Genomic DNA, 21,197 nt, shown 5'->3' with positions numbered 1-21,197 from the left:
CAGTTTCAAACAAATCCACAGCTGTGTCTGTTCAAACTTTAGCTGTGAGAAGACAGTTAAACACTAGGGGTCTGAAAGGATGTGGAGCTACCAGGAAACTCTGAGAAAAGGAAATGGACACATGTCCAAATTAAACAAAGTAGCTGCTGATGCCCAAGAAATTGATGAACCAGTTTAAACTCCATAGAGTGGGTCTCTCTCATGGGGGTGGGCATGTTTATATTAAGTGTAGTGCAGAGTCTGATATATTCAGGCACCTCAGTGTCAGTTTAATGCATGTGTCGAACGGTGAAGGAGAATCACTGGAGGAAATGGCTGCTCCTTTAAAGAATGGTGTCAGAGCCAGGGTACAGGATGTGGAGAAGTGGGCGGGGCTATTTGGAGGGAAAGTTCAGACTGAGAGACCTATGCAAAGTCCGAGTCCTTAACAGACTTTTTATTCCCAGTCTCCACTCAGTCTTTATGCTGGATCAACACCACTCAGTGACCTGGAGAATGGACGTGAAGACATTCTGGAGCTTTCTGTTCATGTCCCTCACTACAAGTAAGATCCTGCTGCTTCTCTACTGGATGTTATTGTTGTCAGCTCCAAGAACAGGTCATTTAAGGTGGACAGAACAAAAAGTCAATACAAGGACATTGTGTATCATTTGTATCGACACGTCATGAAGTTTTGGTGCGGTCTAAACAACAACTGACATGTTCAACTTCTGTAAAGTAACTGGACGGTGAGAAACACAGTGACGTTCTGTTGCTTTATTAATTGATGTGTTGTTTCTTTTAGAGTGTTGGGGTCAAACGCTGATCCAGTCTGAAGCAGCGGTCATTTCTCCTGGAGGGTCTCATAAACTGACCTGTACAGCATCTGGACTAGACTTTGATGGCTACTGGATGGACTGGATTAGACAGCCTCTTGGAAAAGGCTTAGAATGGGTTGCAACTATTAACAGTGACAGCCGTAGCAAGCACTACTCTCAATCTGTCCAAGGAAGATTCACCATCTCCAGAGACAACAGTACAGACCAGCTGTATCTGGAGATGACGAGTGTGAAGGACACTGACACAGCGGTGTATTACTGTGCTCGATAACCACACTGACACAAGAGCTTACAGCGCTGTATAAGAACCCCTGCAGTGTGGAGGATGAAGGAGATGTAGTTCCTTCTGCTTCTGTGTCTCTAATTAATAACACTGTCATTTCAATATTTCAGCCACTAAAGTTAACTCCATATATTGTTGATATATTGTTTGTTTCAGAATACATGCACTTCATCAGTTACAGCAGAACAAGCTACAACAGAGTCTGCTAAAGAGTCTTAGACATTGCTTCAGCATTTCTGAACTTTTTCTCAGATCTGAAGTGAGACTGGAGCTGGATTTTCTCCTCTCTCTCAGAGTGTAAACCCTTAAGTGTTGTTTATCTGTTGGGGACAGTTTTTGGTGAGACACCTGATCTCGTTCAGTTGTTATGAGCCCCATTTTCTCTTTGTGTTGAACACTGCACATTCTACTGGACATTATGTAACTAACAGGTGAGAGGTGGTGTTTTCTCAGTGCTGTAGAGGTGCAGTGTGTAATTTTGAATCTTGTTATATATTGTTTGTGTGGTTTGTCTAAATGAATGTTATCATATGAGCCACTGAACCTGATGATACTGGGAAGACCCTTGTGTTTACAAACATTTCACACCCTCCATTTTACCTCTCCCTGGTGAAATATAACACAGTTTCAGGCAGAATGAAGTGCTCAGTATCAGCCTCTAGGGGGCAGCTGTGCTTTACTGTAAATGTTCACATTGAAAACCATTCAGTTCAAATTGTCCTTAAACTCTACCTCTGGAGATGGAGGACATGTCTATGGAGGAATAACTTTTTTTAATAGAGAGGCAAAAACAGTATAAAACACAGAAAAACTAATTATGGGATGGTGGAAGTTGTCCAGATGTGGTGTGGTCTAATGCCCACAGTGTGTAACAAACATTTACCAACATGTACCAATTACTCAGCTTCAGCTTTTTGTGCCATGAAAATGTGAAACACACACACTGTTATTGAAAATACCCATCTGATAGAGGGTTAGGTTTAAGTTTAGCTTTGTTAAATCCACCCAGAACATCTGGAACATCACTCATTCAAACCAGCTTTTGTTCTAGTATTTCAGCTTTTTTACTTCACATCACCACTGTCCTTCTATCTCCATTATTGCTGTTAATAATTGTATGATGCAATTTGTAAACACCAGCTTTATGTGAGTGTCACAGTGACCAGGTCAATGGGTTTGTTCTAAAAATGTTTGGAATGATACATTTCTCCATTGACTCACATTGAAATTTCATGTCAAATCTTTGTCTTACTGGAATTCTGTGAAGCTGCTTTGTGACAACATCAGTTGTGAAAAGCGCTATATAAATGAATTTGATTTGATTTGATTTGAACAGTGTGTCTCTCTGCAGCAGCGTCCATCCTCTAAACACAGCACAAACATGTTGTGTTCAGTTTCTCTGCTGCTGCTGACCGCTGCTGCCTCGTGTGAGTCTTTCAGCTCAAGCCCCACTTCACTTCGTCTGATTCACTGCTTCAAACGTACTCAGATCTTTCTTCTTCTGCTCTTTCCACAGGTGTGTTCTGTGCTACTGAGATGATCCAGCCGGACTCAGTGGTCATCAGATCAGCAGAGACTCTGACCATCAACTGTAAAATTACTGGAGCTTCTATCACTGACAACAGCAGTCATTACGGAACAGTTTGGATCCGACAACCTGCAGGAAAAGCTTTAGAATGGATCAACACTATTTATTTTGATGAGGATATACATGCTCAGGATTCACTGAAAAGCAAGTTCACCGCCTCTCGAGACACATCCAGCAACACAGTAACTCTCCAAAGAAAGAATCTGGAGCCTGGAGACACAGCTGTGTATTGCTGTGCACGAGAGTCACACTGATACACAAAGGCCACAGTGCTGTACAATAACTACTCACCTACACTCCACACCATGAAGTGCAATGGACTGGAAGCCACCAGTGGTCACTAATACACCTGTAAATCACACATTCACACAGGCTTTTAAACTTCACAGTGGTAACAATTTGATGCATGTTTAATTTTACCCAGAGAGCCACAGATGTCCATCATTTACAGAAACATTCTAAAAGGTTTTTTTAATCAGATCCTAATTGATGTTCCACTACACAAGTACATTTCAGATGCGCAGAGAAGTGGTCAGTTTTGTGGCTTCCACCACTCATTGTACCATTTTAACATGTATTTGAACATGCAGCAGTAAGCAATGATTACTCACAGTGAATTATCAAAATATTCTTTAAAACATTCTGCAAAAATAATGCAGTGTTGTCTGAGGGATGGAAGGACAGAAATTTAGTGGTGGGTTTTATAAACTTTTCATATACAGATTGCTCCAGACTCTTGGAACCTCATGATGACTGGACTGCAGAGGGCAAAACACCCACAACCCACATACAGTGTCTTGTTCAGAATGTGGTGCTTTAATTTGAGGTTTATTTGCAGATGGATTTTTGACAGATATTTTCCAATACAGCCTTTGCTGGAGACCTCTTCCATTTCCTGATGTTGTCATTATGAGATTATATCTGCTTCCACAAGACCATGCCCAGTGTCCAATAATTCATTTATTCATTCATTATCTGTAACCGCTTATCCAATTCAGAGCCTACCTGGAATCATTGGGCGCAAGGCGGGAATACACCCTGGAGGGGGCGCCAGTCCTTCACAGGGCAACAGAGACACACACACACACATTCACTCACACACTCACACCTATGGACACTTTCGAGTCGCCAATCCACCTGCAACGTGTGTTTTTGGACTGTGGGAGGAAACCAGAGCACCCGGAGGAAACCCACGCAGACACGGGGAGAACACACCAACTCCTCACAGACAGTCACCCGGAGAGAGAATCGAACCCACAACCTCCAGGCCCCTGGAGCTGTGTGACTGCGACACTACCTGCTGCGCCACCGTGCCGCCATCTGTCAGAATTGTGAAACATCATTTCAGAGCTCAGGTATGATGTATAACGTGATGTAAATTACAGGTGTGATGTATTAGATTTGTAAAGGAAGCTAGCAGTGATAAATACAGTGCTGTGAAATCTCTGCTCCCCCCTGGTCCAAATTTTCAGAAAATCCACAAAACAAATCTTTGGTATGAGCTTTTACATATTTTTGCCTGTGAAGGAGGGGCTTATTGAAAGTGTTCTTGAATAAAAAAAAACATCCACTGCACCCCAGGGTCAGAGGGAAGTGGTGATCCAATCCTGTGGTCATCAGATTGTATGAAACCATGAGCGTCCTCAAAGGCATTATTCTCATCTCTGCATGTTTCATAGGTGAGGAGAATGAGCACCGATTGAACATGATTCTGGATTTTCTGATCTGTGAATTATTAATACGTCTTATTCCTGCAGGTGTGAGTGGTCAGACACTGACCGAGTCTGAGCCAGTGGTCATAAGTCCTGGAGGGTCTCACACACTGACCTGTCCTGGCTCTGGATTCACATTCACTAGCTATTGGATGAGACGGAACTGGAGAGGATCTGCAAGGAAGAATAGCAGAGGATCCCCAAATCCAGGTGTGAAAAACCTGTTGCATCATTCCCAAGAGGACTCATGGCTGTACTAGCTCAAAAGGGTGTTTCTACTCAATACTGAGCAAAGGGTCTGAATACTTATGATCATGTGAAATTTCCGTTTTTTTTTTTTTTTATAAATTTGTAAAAATTATTTTTTTTCTGTCAAGATGAGTGTACATTAATGAGAAATAAAAATAACCTTTTTCATTCATTCATTCATTCATTCATTATCTGTAACCGCTTATCCAATTCAGGGTCACGGTGGGTCTAGAGTCTTCCTGAAGTCATTGGGCGCAAGGCGCGAATACAACCTGTAGGGGGCGCCAGTCCTTCACAGGGCAAATTAACTTTTTTGATGTTAGCAAATGGCTACAATGAAACAGAGTGAAATTTAAAGGGGTCTGAATACTTTCAGTACCCACTGTACCTGCTCTTTAACACTAGGAGGCGATCTTACTTCACTCACACAATATACACCACTGGAGTCCTCTCATGGATCACTAGATAAACAAATACCAGCTTCCTCCCACTGGACCTCTGTATTTAGGAGATCAGACTCTCTCTATTAAAGTGTGGAGAACAGAGAAGATCCCACAGCTCCAGCTTCAACCCACACTTCAATACCAACCATGTTCTCTACATATCTACTGCTCCTGCTGGCAGCTGCTTCCTGTCAGTTCCTCAGTAAACAACACTCAACACTATTGAGATTATGTTCATGTCCAAGATGATGAATCTAATCACTTTGTATTTCTGATCCATAGGTGTCCACTGTGTAGAACTGACCCAGCCTGCTTCTGTGGTGGTCCGTCCAGACCAGGCTCTGACCATCAACTGCAAGGTCTCGTATTCAGTTACTAGCGAGCATACAGGTTGGATCCGACAGCCTTCAGGAAAAGCTCTGGAATGGATTGGAAATATTTATAGTGATGGGAACACACCTTACAGTGATAAACTAAAAAACAAGTTCACCGTCTCTAGAGACACTGGGACAAACACAATAACATTACGAGGACAGAGTCTGGACACTGGGGACACAGCTGTGTATTACTGTGCCAGACGCACACAGTGACACAAACTAACGCACATGACTTATAAAAACCCACAGTCACATTTCTCAATTGTATTCAATCAGGCCACAACCTAAAAGTATACAAATTTTAAGTCACCCCAATCTAATAAGCCAAAAGAAGTTTCTCTGCATCCATCTGATTGACAAAACACAGATACACACAAAAACACATGCACTGGCAGCTGTAATCAGCCATCTTTTTGTATATATACATTTCTGAAAAAGAGACTGACAACAGCAGATTGCTCATAGAATTTCTAGATGCTGAGAGATAAGGTCAGAATATTGTTACTATTTTTCTCAAAATATTCTCACTTTATTCTCAAAATATTCTTACTGTATATCTTGAAACTTTCTGACATTATTTTTGGAAGTTTATGACTCAGGGGCATGTGAGTGAGGCAAGGGGAATGAGACACACAAGACTATTGTGAAGTGCGTGAAGTGAATCCGATCGACAGTGTGAGAGTAAACCCACCCCACCATCAACAAACTAAACTGGACACACACTTTCATCTACACCATGGGTGGTAAATGCTGTGGAGCTGAAATTATTCACGCCCAGCTGCAGTTTTATTTCACGATGTCACCCCTGTTGAGAAAGGCTGCCCTTGACAGTTCATACACTACTTCAATTTGTTCCTAAATATCTGACCTCATTAATTGGTAAACTGGAATAACCCATAGCCAATTAAGGCTCATATATAGTCCATTTATATGCAAAAATGAACGTGTCCATTTCTATCACTATAATCGTTACTGCCCACATACTTCTATACATCCTTTACCTTGATGTGGATGTTCAGCAGTAAATCCAGTAGAGGGCAATAGCAACGGCAGAAGAGGAGCTGATAATGTAACGTCACTTACTGCAAAAAAAGATGAAAGAGGCAGTGATGTAAATGGCAGTGGCCTGTGAGGCTATTTAATACTTGTCGATATGTAGATGGAGAATTATTTTCACTTATTTTACCTGAGCTCATGTTTCCTTTGAACTATCAGCTGCACTGCCCCCACAGTTTTCAGAGGCACTGCTTTGTTCCGTCTGTATCCATGAGCTTTTGGAGAACGTGCAGAAATAAGGAAATTAACACAGAGCACAGACAGAATGCTTCATGTGTATCCGTATCCATATTTAACTCTGAGCATAAATGAGCCTAAAGTATGTGGAGGGTCTAGAAACACTTTGTATGATATCTTCTGTAAATAATGTACAGCAGCACGCTCAGAAAAACATGCCACTGCTGCTTATTTCATGTGGCACACATGGGGTCTCTCTCTCGGCGTTAGAGAGACGGGGTCTCTCTAACGCCGCTCTTCGAATTACAATTAGAAATGGAATTGATCAGCTGGTCTCTCAACGCTATTGACACCATCTTCTCAAGAAGAAGTTTGGGCACGGGGGAGCCCTCCTGTCCTGATGGAACGACGCTGGCTGGATATGCCATGGATGGATGGGAGAAGTGGCGCGTGGTATGTCTGGCGCCTCTCTCCATTGAGGACATAGAAGATGTATACCTATTTGGATTTATGATCGTGGGATTTCTGCTGATTGGATTAGGTGGTGCCCTGGTTTATCGGAAAATTAGAAGAGTTGAGTCAGTTGTAAACAGCCCAAAGAAACTGACCAACATTATTGATGGGATGGGCAGAGCCGTTGGCGCACAGACTGGGACTGTGAGTAGAAGCTTGGAATCCATCAAGGAGCAACTAACGGCTTTGAACGCCAAGATCGATCGTCTGGAAGACCAGTGAAAAATTGGAACTTTGAATCAGAGGGACTATAGCAAAAAATTCAGCTCACATCTCTGATTCTAACAAGCTGAACTTTATCTGTTTTGGCTGCCCCTGCTATCAGTGGCCTTGGCTGCTGATAGTCTCAACTCCTCCAGAAGGAACGGTCGTCATGGAGATCTGCTGCACCTCCCTTGTCTGAGCTGGGGCTCAAGGACACGTGACCGCTACTACATCTGGACATTTTCACGAACTGATCCTGGTCCCCCCCCCATTCCCCGTTGAACACGCCTCCTACTGCTTTTTGTCTACGTCACTGAAACTACATGTGTGTATTGCTTTGTGTGCTAAAGGTGTTTTTTTTCAAGATCACACACTGTGCTTCTTAGGCACAGTTTGGGACCTTCATTTTTTTTGCCACCACTTCCCCAATGTTAATCTAGCTGTTTCTTCTAACTATACGATGGCGCGGGTAACCTGCTGCGGTCGCGTCTGTTGCACACACCTAACCCCTGTTTATGTGAGTGTACAGACGGAAGCTAATTTCGCTACAATGTTGTACTTGTATAACTTTGTATGTGACAATAAAGATCTATCTATCTATCTATCTATCTATCTATCTACACTGGGGTTCTACACCTGACCCAGGCATCAATACTGCACTATAACTGGGCTCATTGGGAAATATTCCTAGCACTACATTAAACGTGATGATAACTGGAGGTTGCTCTGGACAGGAGTAATTGCCAAATGCTGTAAATGTACGAGCAGGTCATAACTTTCATCTCTGGGGTCTTCAGGACCCTCATATAGGAAAAATAATAGCATCTCCGGTTCATTGCGATTATATTTTTTACATTGTATTTGTTCCATGCACCGTGTCTTGACTTCAACCTTTGTTATTCTCTTCATCTCACTAGGTCCAAATGCTCTAATGATCATTTTTAAATGTATTCACTGGTTATGAGTTACAAACACCTACAGCTGTAGTCAGTGATTTAGTATTATAAATGCTGAGAAAATATTCCATTCACATCCTACTAAGATTGTCCCTCAGTCACAGCAACAGTCTGTAATATCTCACAAAGCTCTTACAATGTTAAAAGACACCCAATTTAAAATACAGTTGCAATTCCAGTAGGGGGCACCCTTCACTGATAAAAGTCCACAGTTCTCTTAACGCAAATGCAGCTGTTTTTCACAACACTGACTCGTCATGCAAATGTTGTCACATCTCTTCTGCATAAACAGAGTAAACTGAGCAGATCTCCAGGTTTCTGCTGACTTTGACCAGCTCTGTGTCCATCAACATAATGATCATCACCTACTTTCTGCTGCTGCTCGCTGCAGGACGTGAGTCAGATGTTTCTCTCTCTGTGAAGATCCATAGGAATGCATTTGAACAATGTAATAAAAATGTAATCTGCTGCTCCTCTGTGCCTCTGTTTAGGTGTCCACTCTCAGGTCGTCCTCACACAGTCTGAACAGTCAGTAACACTGGCTCCAGGTGGATCCCAGAAACTGACCTGTGCATGCAGTGGGTTCAATTTGGGAAGTAACAGGATGCACTGGATCCGTCAGGCTCCTGGGAAAGGACTGGAATGGATCATGCACTATTATACTAACTCAGACAAAGGCTCAGCCCAGTCAGTTCAGGGCAGGTTTACTGCGTCCAAGGACAGCTCCAATTTCTACCTGCACATGACTCAACTGAAGGCTGAAGACACTGCAGTGTATTACTGCGCTGGAGACGCACAGTGGTGGAACTCATACAGACAGCTGTACACAAACCCTGCAAGTGAAGAACACAGCAGACATGGTCAGAAATAAGAGTCTGAGTAAAACTTTCGAGACAACATTGATGTTAAAGGTGTAATCAGTCATTTTATCCTACAAAATGCACCATAAAATTCTTATGAATATTATATTTTATAATTCTCTATGAAGTCCAGCATCACATCAGATGAAGAATGAAATTACTTTGTTGTCCCTGAATGAACCAGTTTATTCTCCATAGAGTGGATATATAAGGGTATATGAGGGTGGTCAAATTGAAAGCAGAATTACTACAGAATCTATCATGCATCCAGGCCACTAGGTGTCAGTATGCCTTCTGTTTCATAACACGATGCAGAATCATTGGAGAACATTACAGTAAACACGACCTGTTATTGAACACTAGAGGCGATCTTCCTTCACTCACACAATATACACCATGGTGATGATGAACACTATTCAGACACTTTAAATAAGAATTGCACAATCATTTCACTGCACCTTCTGTAAAGTTGTATTTCATTCATCCTTCAGTACACAATGCATCATCTACACAATGTTACTTCGTTTACATGTTTTATATTTCAATATGTATATATGGTTACAACTTCCATAATCACAGTGTTATATCACAACTGCACTTTATGTAAATGATGTAAATAATGTAATATATTGCACTTCTGGTTAGATGCTAACTACATTTCATTGGTCCTGTACTTGTACTCTGCACAATGACAATAAAGCTGAATCTAATATAATTTAATGGAGTCCTCTCACAGGTAACTAGATAAACTGACCCAGCCTGCTTCTGTGGTGGTCCGTCTATACCAGGCTCTGACCATCGACTGCAAGGTCTCGTATTCTGTTACTAGTGAGAATACAGGTTGGATCCAACAGCCTTCAGGAAATGCTCTGGAGTGGATCAGATATATCAGCAGTGTTGGGACCCTAATTTACAATGATAAACTAAAATACAAGTTCAGTATCTCTAGAGCCACTTGGACAAACACAGTAACATTACATGGACAGAGTCTGGACACTGGGGACACAGCTGTGTATTACTGTGCCAGAGAGAGAGGCTCACAATGACACAAACTAACACACCCGGCTTACAAAAACCCACAGTCAAGTCGGTAGAGTCAAGTACCTCACTGTTTTGTACTTTTCCCTTTCACCTAGACGTTAAAGAACGTGGATCATGGGCAAAGTGCTGCTAAAACAACAGACTCTAAAGACTGAGACTGTAGTGTTGATCATTTTATAAGATTCAGGACACAGTTCTGCCAACATTAAAGAGAGACGACCTGATAGACATCTACAGCCAAATTCACAAAGGGATACGACTGATAACATTCCTTAATATCATAAAGAGGACACTTATTAAAATGAAAGTTACACTTTCCATTTTGTCAGCCGACTTCTTTAATTTTGGGAAAAGAGTATTATTTCTTCCAACATATTCCATATTAATTATCAACTCTTTATTGACAGCCCATATGTCAAATAGCAACAGTCCAGTTTGAAGTCACGTCTCAGGTTGATGATTTTCCTGATTCTGAAACAGGATTAACTTGTAAAGTAATTATATATAGAAAAGTACTTCCCAAAAAACATATGATCCTGTGTGATTCATTTTTACATTTTAAGACATGGTGCTCATTTAATGCAGTGATATAAACATCAGGAAACACTCCACTATCCCAGCCCTGGCTCACTACTGTAGAACAGCTGGTGTATTCCACTGAGACTGAAACCGGAGCACCCGGAGGAAACCCACGTGGACACAGGGAGAACACACCAACTCCTCACAGACAGTCACCCGGAGCGGGACTTGAGCCCACAACCATCACCGTGCCGCCCCCCGCCCAGTACAAGTTTTTATTAAAGTTTATTCCAAATATATTTAAAATGCTTTTGAAAACCATAGCAACATTGTCCAAAAATGTGAACATAAGTTGCTGTAACCATGAGTTTTGTTGCCGAAAAGAGTCCATATAATTTTACTGAGTCACTGACTGACTGCTTCCCACTGCTGAAACACAACCTGGCAATTATAATTAATAACAAAGTCCCGATCGTACTTCTTATTTGTAAAATACTACAACATGACCACTAAGTGCACCGCTGTGTCCAGCTAAAAGGAGATAACTTCATATGTTTATGCAATCTGAGGTAAATCACCGGAAATGACACTGTCCAACACCAATACTTTCCTCTGTCTAAACCCATAGACACTCCCTATTCAAATGGAGTGTGGTGTATGTGGTAAGTTCCTGGCTGTCCGTGTTATAAACAGATCTCTAATACAACACTTCCACACAGTCTAGAACATTCTCCAGTGATGGCTCAGAGCTTCAGCAGGAGGATGGGTCTGAGTTACTGTGTTTTAATGGCACTAATTTCCTGTAAGTTCCACGTTTGTTAAAATGTTGTTCTTGTCTCTAACAATATTTTCTCTTCTCAAGTAATAATTATTCATTCTTATTTACTGTTTCCAGACACTTATGGACAGTCCCTGACCTCCTCTGAGTCAGTGGTGAAGAGACCTGGAGAATATGTCACTCTGTCCTGTTCTGTGTCTGGTTTCTCAATGAGCAGCTACTACATGCACTGGATTCGTCAGAAACCTGGGCAAGGACTGGAGTGGATTGGGCGCATTGATAGAGGCACTGGCACCATATTTGCCCAGTCGCTCCAGGGCCAGTTCTCCATCAGCAAAGACACCAGTAAAAACATGCTGTACTTAGAGGTGAAGAAGCTGAAAGTTGAAGACACAGCAGTGTATTACTGTGCAAGAGAGTCACACTGATACAGAAGAGCTAGAGACTCGTCTAAAAACCTCCTCCAGCTCAGTGTTATGGGATACACAGTATAAGTATATACCTACTGCAGTCTCCAGGGGGCAGAATGTACAAAGCAACAAAGGCAGAATATCTCCAAACACTTAAAACACAACAAACACAAATTATGAATTGCTTCCTCAACCAATGACATTGAACAAGAATTAATTACAGTATTAGTGTCTACAACTAGCAGCAACACCCATAATAACTGGACTCAGTGGGTAAAATGTTCAGCTGATTTGCATTTCACCACAATTTTATTATTTTATTGTAGAAAATATATTAAAATTCTACATCTGAACTGTGAATGTGTCTCATAATCTAAACTTTATTCAAATCAAAGCTCCTGAAAGAATGGATGCTGAAATAAAAGCAAGTGGGCAAAGGGTAGACACGGTCAATAGAGATAGGACTGACCTGTGAGAAATATTTAAAGTGTTTTACAGCAAGTCTGAGAGGAGCAGGTGTACACTGGTGTGGATGGTTTTTGTCCCACATACAAATGAATATTTTATAAAACACTGGGCTACAGTCTGCTCTACTTTTTATACAAAAATTCAGACCCAACATTTGAATTCACTAATGATCCTGAGCCACTAGAGGGCAGGATATGCAAATTCAAACCCCGCCATCTCTTTAAAAACACACACTCCACAAAGCATCTGAATTAGCCACGAAAGCATTTAGTCCAGACTTCAGTGCAGCAGCTCTGAGAGTAAAATGAAGATCACAGTTATCACTGGTTTCATCTTATGGTCCATACAAAGTAATTATTGAACAGTCTCAAGTGTAACTCTATAGCTTTGTGTATTTGTGCCTTTGTGAGGACATTTGTTTTCTTTTTGAATGCTTTGACTTCTGTATTTAATGTGGTCTTGTTTCTTTGTTTTTAAGGTGTCGTGTGTGATGAGATCAGTATGGACCAGTCACCTCCTCAGGTGAAGAAACCCACAGAAAGTGTCAAAATATTCTGTAAAATCTCTGTATTTGACATGACCAGCTACTTCATAAGTTGGATAAGGCAGAGACCAGGGAAAGGTCTGGAGTGGATTGCATGGATGAATGCTGGTAGCAATGCTGCAACATACGCAGACTCCATGAAAGATCACTTTGTCCTGAGCGAGGACGTTCCCAAAAGTACACAGTTCTTAGAGGCCAAGAGTCTGAGGGTGGAGGACACTGCTGTTTATTACTGCGCTCGAAGACCACACTGATAGAGCTGATGTAGCAGCTGAACAAATACTTCCTCCACAACAAATCATTCCCCAGGCAGATGGCTACTTAGTTATAAAACATCATCTCCAACTCCTTGAAATGTGTTTTTAAGCCCCTTCTCACTGTCTTTCTGTTGAACGTACACATTAGCTGCTGAATAACACGATTTGAGGTTTGTGATTAAATAGTAAATCTATCAAACCAAATACAACCTTCTTCTTACAGTTTTAGGCATTTCATATTCCACACACTAGCTTGGCGTCCCCCAGTCACACAGTCCTACCGAGCTGGGAGAGTGAAGACTAACATGAGTTTCTGAGACACATGTAGATCCACTGCTTCTTTTCGAACTGCCTGTGTCTTTAGAGTTCAACAGGCTTGGAGGAGAGCATTAATCCTCCAACACTAATGTAAGCAGTTAGCTAACATAAACACTAGCATTGTGTCATATATTTATAATAATTCAGTTATAAAATATGTTTGATTACTTTTGATTAAATAAGGGACTGTTTTTCAAAGAGGGCTTGCTCTTGTTTATGCTTTTCATGACAAATTATAACTTTTAAAAATTAATATTTGAAGTTTTTCCAACAGCAAGTGTGAAGATTTGAGTTCATAAACAACATGTACTGAGCTAAATATGGGAAACTGTGAGGTTTTTGTAAAAGGTATCAGCATGGTTTATAACTTTGGTGCACAGACAAAAACCCCTGGAAAAAAACTGCTATATTCGGAGGTTGCAGAAGTCATTTCTGGAGATTGATAAGGAGAGGTTTCAGAAACGCTCAACTTCTTTATTACTGATGCATTAATACATTGCTACGTTTTAGTTTAGTACATTTCTTTGAAAAGGATTTCGTACATACACCCTGTCAGTTTAGTTGCTGCTGTCTCTTTCTTTTACTGAGTAACTGACTCACTGAATCAGACCCAGTGCTGACATCCACACTCACTAACATCACCTGAGACATAAGGTGCAGTTACACAGTTATAAGTACTGAGTGTTTATTTGAGCTGAGACTGTGTCTAACTTCAGCTGGAATTGTATAAACAGTGATAGGTTAAGCATATGAAGGTAAAGTCATCAAACACTGCAGCATGACAATTAAGTTCTCTACTATGTCCAACTAGACACAGGAAATGTCACTTGTTTATGTAGTCTGAGGTAAATCACCGGAAATGACACTGTCCAACACCAATACTTTCCTCTGTCTAAACCTATAGACACTCCCTATTCAAATGGAGTGTGGTGTATGTGGTAAGTTCCTGGCTGTCCGTGTTATAAACAGATCTCTAACACAACACTTCCACACAGTCTAGAACATTCTCCAGTGATGGCTCAGAGCTTCAGCAGGAGGATGGGTCTGAGTTACTGTGTTTTAATGGCACTAATTTCCTGTAAGTTCCACATTTGTTAAATGTTGTTCTTGTCTCTAACAATATTTTCTCTTCTCAAGTAATAATTATTCATTCTTATTTACTGTTTCCAGATACATATGGACAGTCCCTGACCTCTTCTGAGTCAGTGGTGAAGAGACCTGGAGAATCTGTCACTCTGTCCTGTTCTGTGTCTGGTTTCTCAATGAGCAGCTACTACATGCACTGGATCCGTCAGAAACCTGGGAAAGGACTGGAGTGGATTGGATACATTGATACTGGCACAAGCGCTTACTTTGCCCAGTCCCTTCAGGGCCAGTTCTCCATCAGCAAAGACACCAGTAAAAACATGCTGTACTTAGAGGTGAAGAAGCTGAAAGTTGAAGACACAGCAGTGTATTACTGTGCAAAAGAGTCACACTGATACAGAAGAGCTAGAGACTCGTCTAAAAACCTCCTCCAGCTCAGTGTTATGGGATACACAGTATCTATATTTACCTACTGCAGCCTCCAGGGGGCAGAATGTACAAAGCAACAAAGGCAGAATATCTCCAAACACTTAAAACACAACAAACACAAATTATGAATTGCTTCCTCAAGCAATGACATTGAACAAGAATTATTCTCAGTATTAGTGTCTACAACTAGTACCAAAACCCATAATAACTGGACTCAGTGGGTAAAATGTTCAGCTGATTTGCATTTCACCACAATTTTATTATTTTATTGTAGAAAATATATTAAAATTCTACATCTGAACTGTGAATGTGTCTCATAATCTAAACTTTATTCAAATCAAAGCTCCTGAAAGAATGGATGCTGAAATAAAAGCAAGTGGGCAAAGGGTAGACACGGTCAATAGAGATAGGACTGACCTGTGAGAAATATTTAAAGTGTTTTACAGCAAGTCTGAGAGTAGCAGGTGTACACTGGTGTGGATGGTTTGTGTCCCAGATACAAATTAATATTTTATAAAACACTGGGCTACAGTCTGCTCTACTTTTTATACAAAAATTCAGGCCCAACGTTTGAATTCACTAATGATCCTGAGCCACTAGAGGGCAGGATATGCAAATTCAGACCCCACCATGTCTTTAAAAACACACACTCCACAAAGCATCTGAATTAGCCACAAAAGTATTTAGTCCAGACTTCAGTGCAGCAGCTCTGAGAGTAAAATGAAGATCACAGTTATCACTGGTTTCATCTTATGGTCCATACAAAGTAATTATTGAACAGTCTCAAGTGTAACTCTATCGTAACTCTATAGCTTTGTGTATTTGTGCCTTTGTGAGGACATTTGTTTTCTTTTTGAATGCTTTGACTTCTGTATTTAATGTGGTCTTGTTTCTTTGTTTCTTAAGGTGTCGTGTGTGATGAGATCAGTATGGATCAGTCACCTCCTCAGGTGAAGAAACCCACAGAAAGTGTCAAAATATTCTGTAAAATATCTGGATTTAGCATGACCAGCTACTACATACACTGGATAAGGCAGAGACCAGGGAAAGGTCTGGAGTGGATTGCACGTATGAATGCTGGTAGCAATGCTGCAATATACGCAGACTCCATGAAAGATCACTTTGTCCTGAGCGAGGACGTTCCCAAAAGTACACAGTTCTTAGAGGCCAAGAGTCTGAGGGTGGAGAACACTGCTGTTTATTACTGCGCTCGAAGACCACACTGATAGAGCTGATGAAGCAGCTGGACAAAAACTTCCTCCACAACAAATCATTCCCCAGGCAGATGGCGACTTAGTTATAAAACATCATCTCCAACTCCTTGAAATGTGTTTTTAAGCCCCTTCTCACTGTCTTTCTGTTGAACGTACACATTAGCTGCTGAATAACATGATTTGAGGTTTGTGATTAAATAGTAAATCTATCAAACCAAATACAACCTTCTTCTTACACTTTTAGGCATTTCATATTCCACACACTAGCTTGGCGTCCCCCAGTCACACAATCCTACCGAGCTGGGAGAGTAAAGACTAACATGAGTTTCCGAGACACATGTAGATCCACTGCTTCTTTTCGAACTGCCTGTGTCTTTAGAGTTCAACAGGCTTGGAGGAGAGCATTAATCCTCCAACACTAATGTAAGCAGTTAGCTAACATAAACACTAGCATTGTGTCATATATTTATAATAATTTAGTTAATAAAATATGTTTGATTAATTTTGATTAAATAAGGGACTGTTTTTCAAAGAGGGCTTGCTCTTGTTTATGCTTTTCATGACAAATTATAACATTTAAAAATTAATATTTGAAGATTTTCCAACAGCAAGTGTGAAGATTTGAGTTCATAAACAACATCTACTGAGCTAAATATGGGAAACTGTGAGGTTTTTGTAAAAGGTATCAGCATGGTTTATAACTATGGTGCACAGACAAAAACCCCTGGAAAAAACTGCTATATTTAGAGGTTGCAGAATCCTTTGTGGAGATGAATAAGGAGAGGTTTCAGAAACGCTCAACTTCTTTATTATTGATGCATTAATACATTGCTAAGTTTTAGGTTAGAACATTTCTTTGAAAAGGATTTCGTACATACACCCTGTCAGTTTAGTTGCTGCTGTCTCTGTCTTTTACTGAGTAACTGACTCACTGAATCAGACCCACTGCTGACATCCACACTCACTAACATCACCTGAGACATAAGGTGCAGTTACACAGTTATAAGTACTGATTGTTTATTTGAGCTGAGACTGTGTCTAACTTCAGCTGGAAGTTGTATAAACAGTGATAGGTTAAGCATGTGAAGGTAAAGTCATCAAACACTGCAGCATGACAATTAAGCGCTCTACTATGTCCAACTAGACACAGGAAATGTCACTTGTTTATGTAGTCTGAGGTAAATCACCGGAAATGACACTGTCCAACACCAATACTTTCCTCTGTCTAAACCTATAGACACTCCCTATTCAAATGGAGTGTGGTGTATGTGGTAAGTTCCTGGCTGTCCGTGTTATAAACAGATCTCTAACACAACACTTCCACACAGTCTAGAACATTCTCCAGTGATGGCTCAGAGCTTCAGCAGGAGGATGGGTCTGAGTTACTGTGTTTTAATGGCACTAATTTCCTGTAAGATCCACATCTGTTAAATGTTGTTCTTGTCTCTAACCATATTTTCTCTTCTCGGGTAATAATTATTCACTTTTATTTACTGTTTCCAGATACATATGGACAGTCCCTGACCTCCTCTGAGTCAGTGGTGAAGAGACCTGGAGAATCTGTCACTCTGTCCTGTTCTGTGTCTGGTTTCTCAATGAGCAGCTACTGGATGCACTGGGTCCGTCAGAAACCTGGGAAAGGACTGGAGTGGATTGGATTTATTGATGGTGGCACAAGCGATTACTTTGCACAGTCCCTTCAGGGTCAGTTCTCCATCAGCAAAGACAACAGCAAAAACATGCTGTACTTAGAGGTGAAGAAGCTGAAAGCTGAAGACACTGCAGTGTATTACTGTGCTCGAGACACACTCTGATGCAGAAGAGCTACACACTCGTATAAAAACTCCAGCTCAGTCTTATGGGACTGAACTGTAAACACTGTCACAATGTGGAGCAGAGCCCTAGGGACATTAAGGACCACTTTGTAATGACTGAAGACGTGTCCACGAGTACACAGTTCTTACAGGCCAAGAGTCTGAGGGTGGAGGACACTGCTGTTTATTACTGCACTCGAGACCACAGTGATGGAGACGATGGAGCAGCTGAACAAAAACCACACTCTGAACAAACTGAAGCAGTTCCTGTTCTTGTCCATACACAGGAAACCCACAGTGGGTGTCAGTTAACACTCCAACATCAATTTTACTCAGTAGGAATCTTAGTGCTCCGGTTTCCTCCCACAGTCCAAAAAGACACGTTGCAGGTGGATTGGCGACTCGAAAGTGTCCGTAGGTGTGAGTGAATGTGTGTGTGTCTGTGTTGCCCTGTGAAGGACTGGCGTCCCCTCCAGGGTGTATTCCCGCCTTGCGCCCGATGATTCCAGGTAGGCTCTGGACCCCCCGCGACCCTAAATTGGATAAGCGGTTACAGATAATGGATGGATGGATGGAATCTTAGTATTTTATTCCACAACCAGTTAAATTATAGTGACATTGCACAATAATTCTGTGATTTTATACACTTCATTGAAACACCAAGATTTTAGCATACACACAGAAGTGGAACTGTGTTCCTTTCATGATGGAGCTCTGTCAAGTGCCTCTGGGAAAGATGAAGTGGTGGTGGTCATCCAGAGCTAATAATCTAACAACAGAACCCAGACACCCTCATGCATCTGTCCAAATTTAATCAGAGCCCCACACCCATGTTCTAACATCTAATATAAGGACTCCCCAAAGGAACAGAAGCATTTACTACAGGTCAATCACTGTCGATGCCATGTGAAGGACTGGCGACCCCTCCAGGGAGTATACCTGCCTTGCGTATATTGATTCCAGGTAGGCTCTGGACCCACCGCGACCCTAAACTGGATAAGCGGTTACAGATAATGAATGAATGAATGAAAATCACTATCGATGCTGTACCCATCAGGAAAAAAAAATGTTGGACAAGCTCACGTTTAAAATTGTGTGGACGTGCTGTATTTGTGACTCCTCTGGATGTCCATCCTGACCACTAGAGGGCAGCTGAGTATGACAGCTCTGACCTCACTAACTCCATGTGACTGAGTGACATTGTGAAAATGGAAATGACAGCGACAGTGGTTTAGAGCTGAAACTCAGCACTGATGACGTCATTCTCACAGTCTTTCTGTCCTTTATACAAAGTGACCTCACCGTCCTTTCTGTATTAAAACCAGCTTCTCCTGTCTACTGCACTGAAGTGGACGTCTTCAACACAGCACCATGTTCTTCACATTTCTGCTGATGCTGACCACAGCAATGGCTTGTGAGTGTCTTTATGGACTGGAATACAGAAAAATCCCATCACACACCACAGCATTTATCACTGTGTCCAGCTGGAACTGAGCAGTTTGTTGACGCTGGAGATGAACAAGGCTATTAACCTTTGTCTTTCTTTTGCTGCAGGTGTGAAATGTGATGTTGATCTAGGGCAGCCCGAGTCAGTGGTCATAAAGCCAGGAGACTCTCTGACCCTCAGCTGTAAAATGTCTGGATATTCAGTTACTGATGATAACTACGCGGCTTTACAGGGACAGAGGATGGAGCTTTAGGACACAGCTGTGTATTACTGCGTCCGCGTTAGACCCACACACATTCAAAACATCAGAGAGTCTGTACAAAAACAAAAAACAGATGTTGTGGACATTACTGGGTAGTTTTTCAGTCAATAACGGTGAGAAAAGCACAACATATTCAACAGAAAAAGAGCAGAAACCAAACATTTTCACAGAATATTACACAGAAGCCTTAACATCCCCAAATAATTACCTGCAAACAATACTAAATATTTAAAGCTTCTGTCTTTGAGGGAGAGAAGAAAATCAAGCCCCACTCTCGCCTCAGATCCAAACAAATCCTGTATGTAATCCTCTCAAGACCATGTTCACACTTTTAATCCAGTACACCTTTATTTGTAAAATTCAGAAGATACTTCCTCACCATTTACTAGCTCTCTGGTCTGTTTGTGCACTGGAAAATAGTTTGTTTTTATACGGAGCCCCGAATCCATTAATGGCAAAAAGTGTCTCTGTCCAAAAAGGCTCAGAAGTTTATATCCTCCACTGCCCACTCCACTGTGGCCAAGACACAGCATCTGGAGGCATTTGGAAGGTGGCAAAATATGACAAAGATACAGTTGGCTACTTACTTACTTACATCCACTTACAAACATACTATTCCACCTTAAAGGAGTTTCTGAATAAAAACACACAGTAGGCACAATTTGTTCTGCTGTGACAACAGTAGCTATAAATAATTGTCTACATTTTCTTTCACTCTGAGGACAGAGTCAACACTATGGGTCTGAAAAGATGTGGAGCTGTCAGGAAGCTTTAACTGAGGACAGGAAATAGACACACAAGATGATCATTTCCAAATTGAACAAAGAACCTGCTGGTGTTCTCAGAAATATCAATTGTCTGAATCCAAGAATTGTACTGCATTCACTGAATGAACTAATTTATACTCCATAGAGTGGGTCCATCACATGGGGGTGGGCATGTTTATATTAAGTGTAGTGCAGAGTCTGATATATTCAGGTCACTAGGTGTCAGTATAATGTCTGTGTCGTATGGTGAAGGAGAGTCACTGGAGGAAACGTCTGCTCCTTTAAAGAATGGTGTCAGACCAGAGGATGTGGAGAAGTGGGCGGGGCTATTTGGAGGGGGTCTTCAGAGTGAGAGACCTATGCAAAGTCAGAGTCCTTTACAGGCTTTTTATTCCCAGACTCCACTCAGTCTTTATGCTGGATCAACACCACTCAGTGACCTGGAGAATGGACGTGAAGACCTTCTGGAGCTTTCTGTTCATGTCCCTCGCTACAAGTAAGATCCTGCTGCTTCTCTACTGAATGTTATTGTTGTCAGCTCCAAGAACATTGTCATTTAAGGTGGACAGGACAAAAAGTCAATACTAGGACATTGTGTATCATTTGT

General features: G+C 41.4%; 1 gene segment (V, D, J or C); it reads left to right on the top strand.

Moving 5' to 3' along the window:
• The first annotated feature begins 354 nt into the window (after positions 1-354).
• LOC136665227 (Ig heavy chain V region 6.96-like) lies at positions 355-1,089 on the top strand. The segment is given in 2 exon segments: positions 355-544; positions 785-1,089. Coding segments are annotated over 2 exon segments (495 nt in total).
• The last annotated feature ends 20,108 nt before the right edge of the window (positions 1,090-21,197 follow it).

Source organism: Hoplias malabaricus, chromosome 13 (genome assembly GCF_029633855.1).
Source record: "Hoplias malabaricus isolate fHopMal1 chromosome 13, fHopMal1.hap1, whole genome shotgun sequence".
NCBI classification, from domain to species: Eukaryota; Metazoa; Chordata; class Actinopteri; order Characiformes; family Erythrinidae; genus Hoplias; species Hoplias malabaricus.
This window is presented reverse-complemented; position numbering and strand designations above follow the sequence as displayed.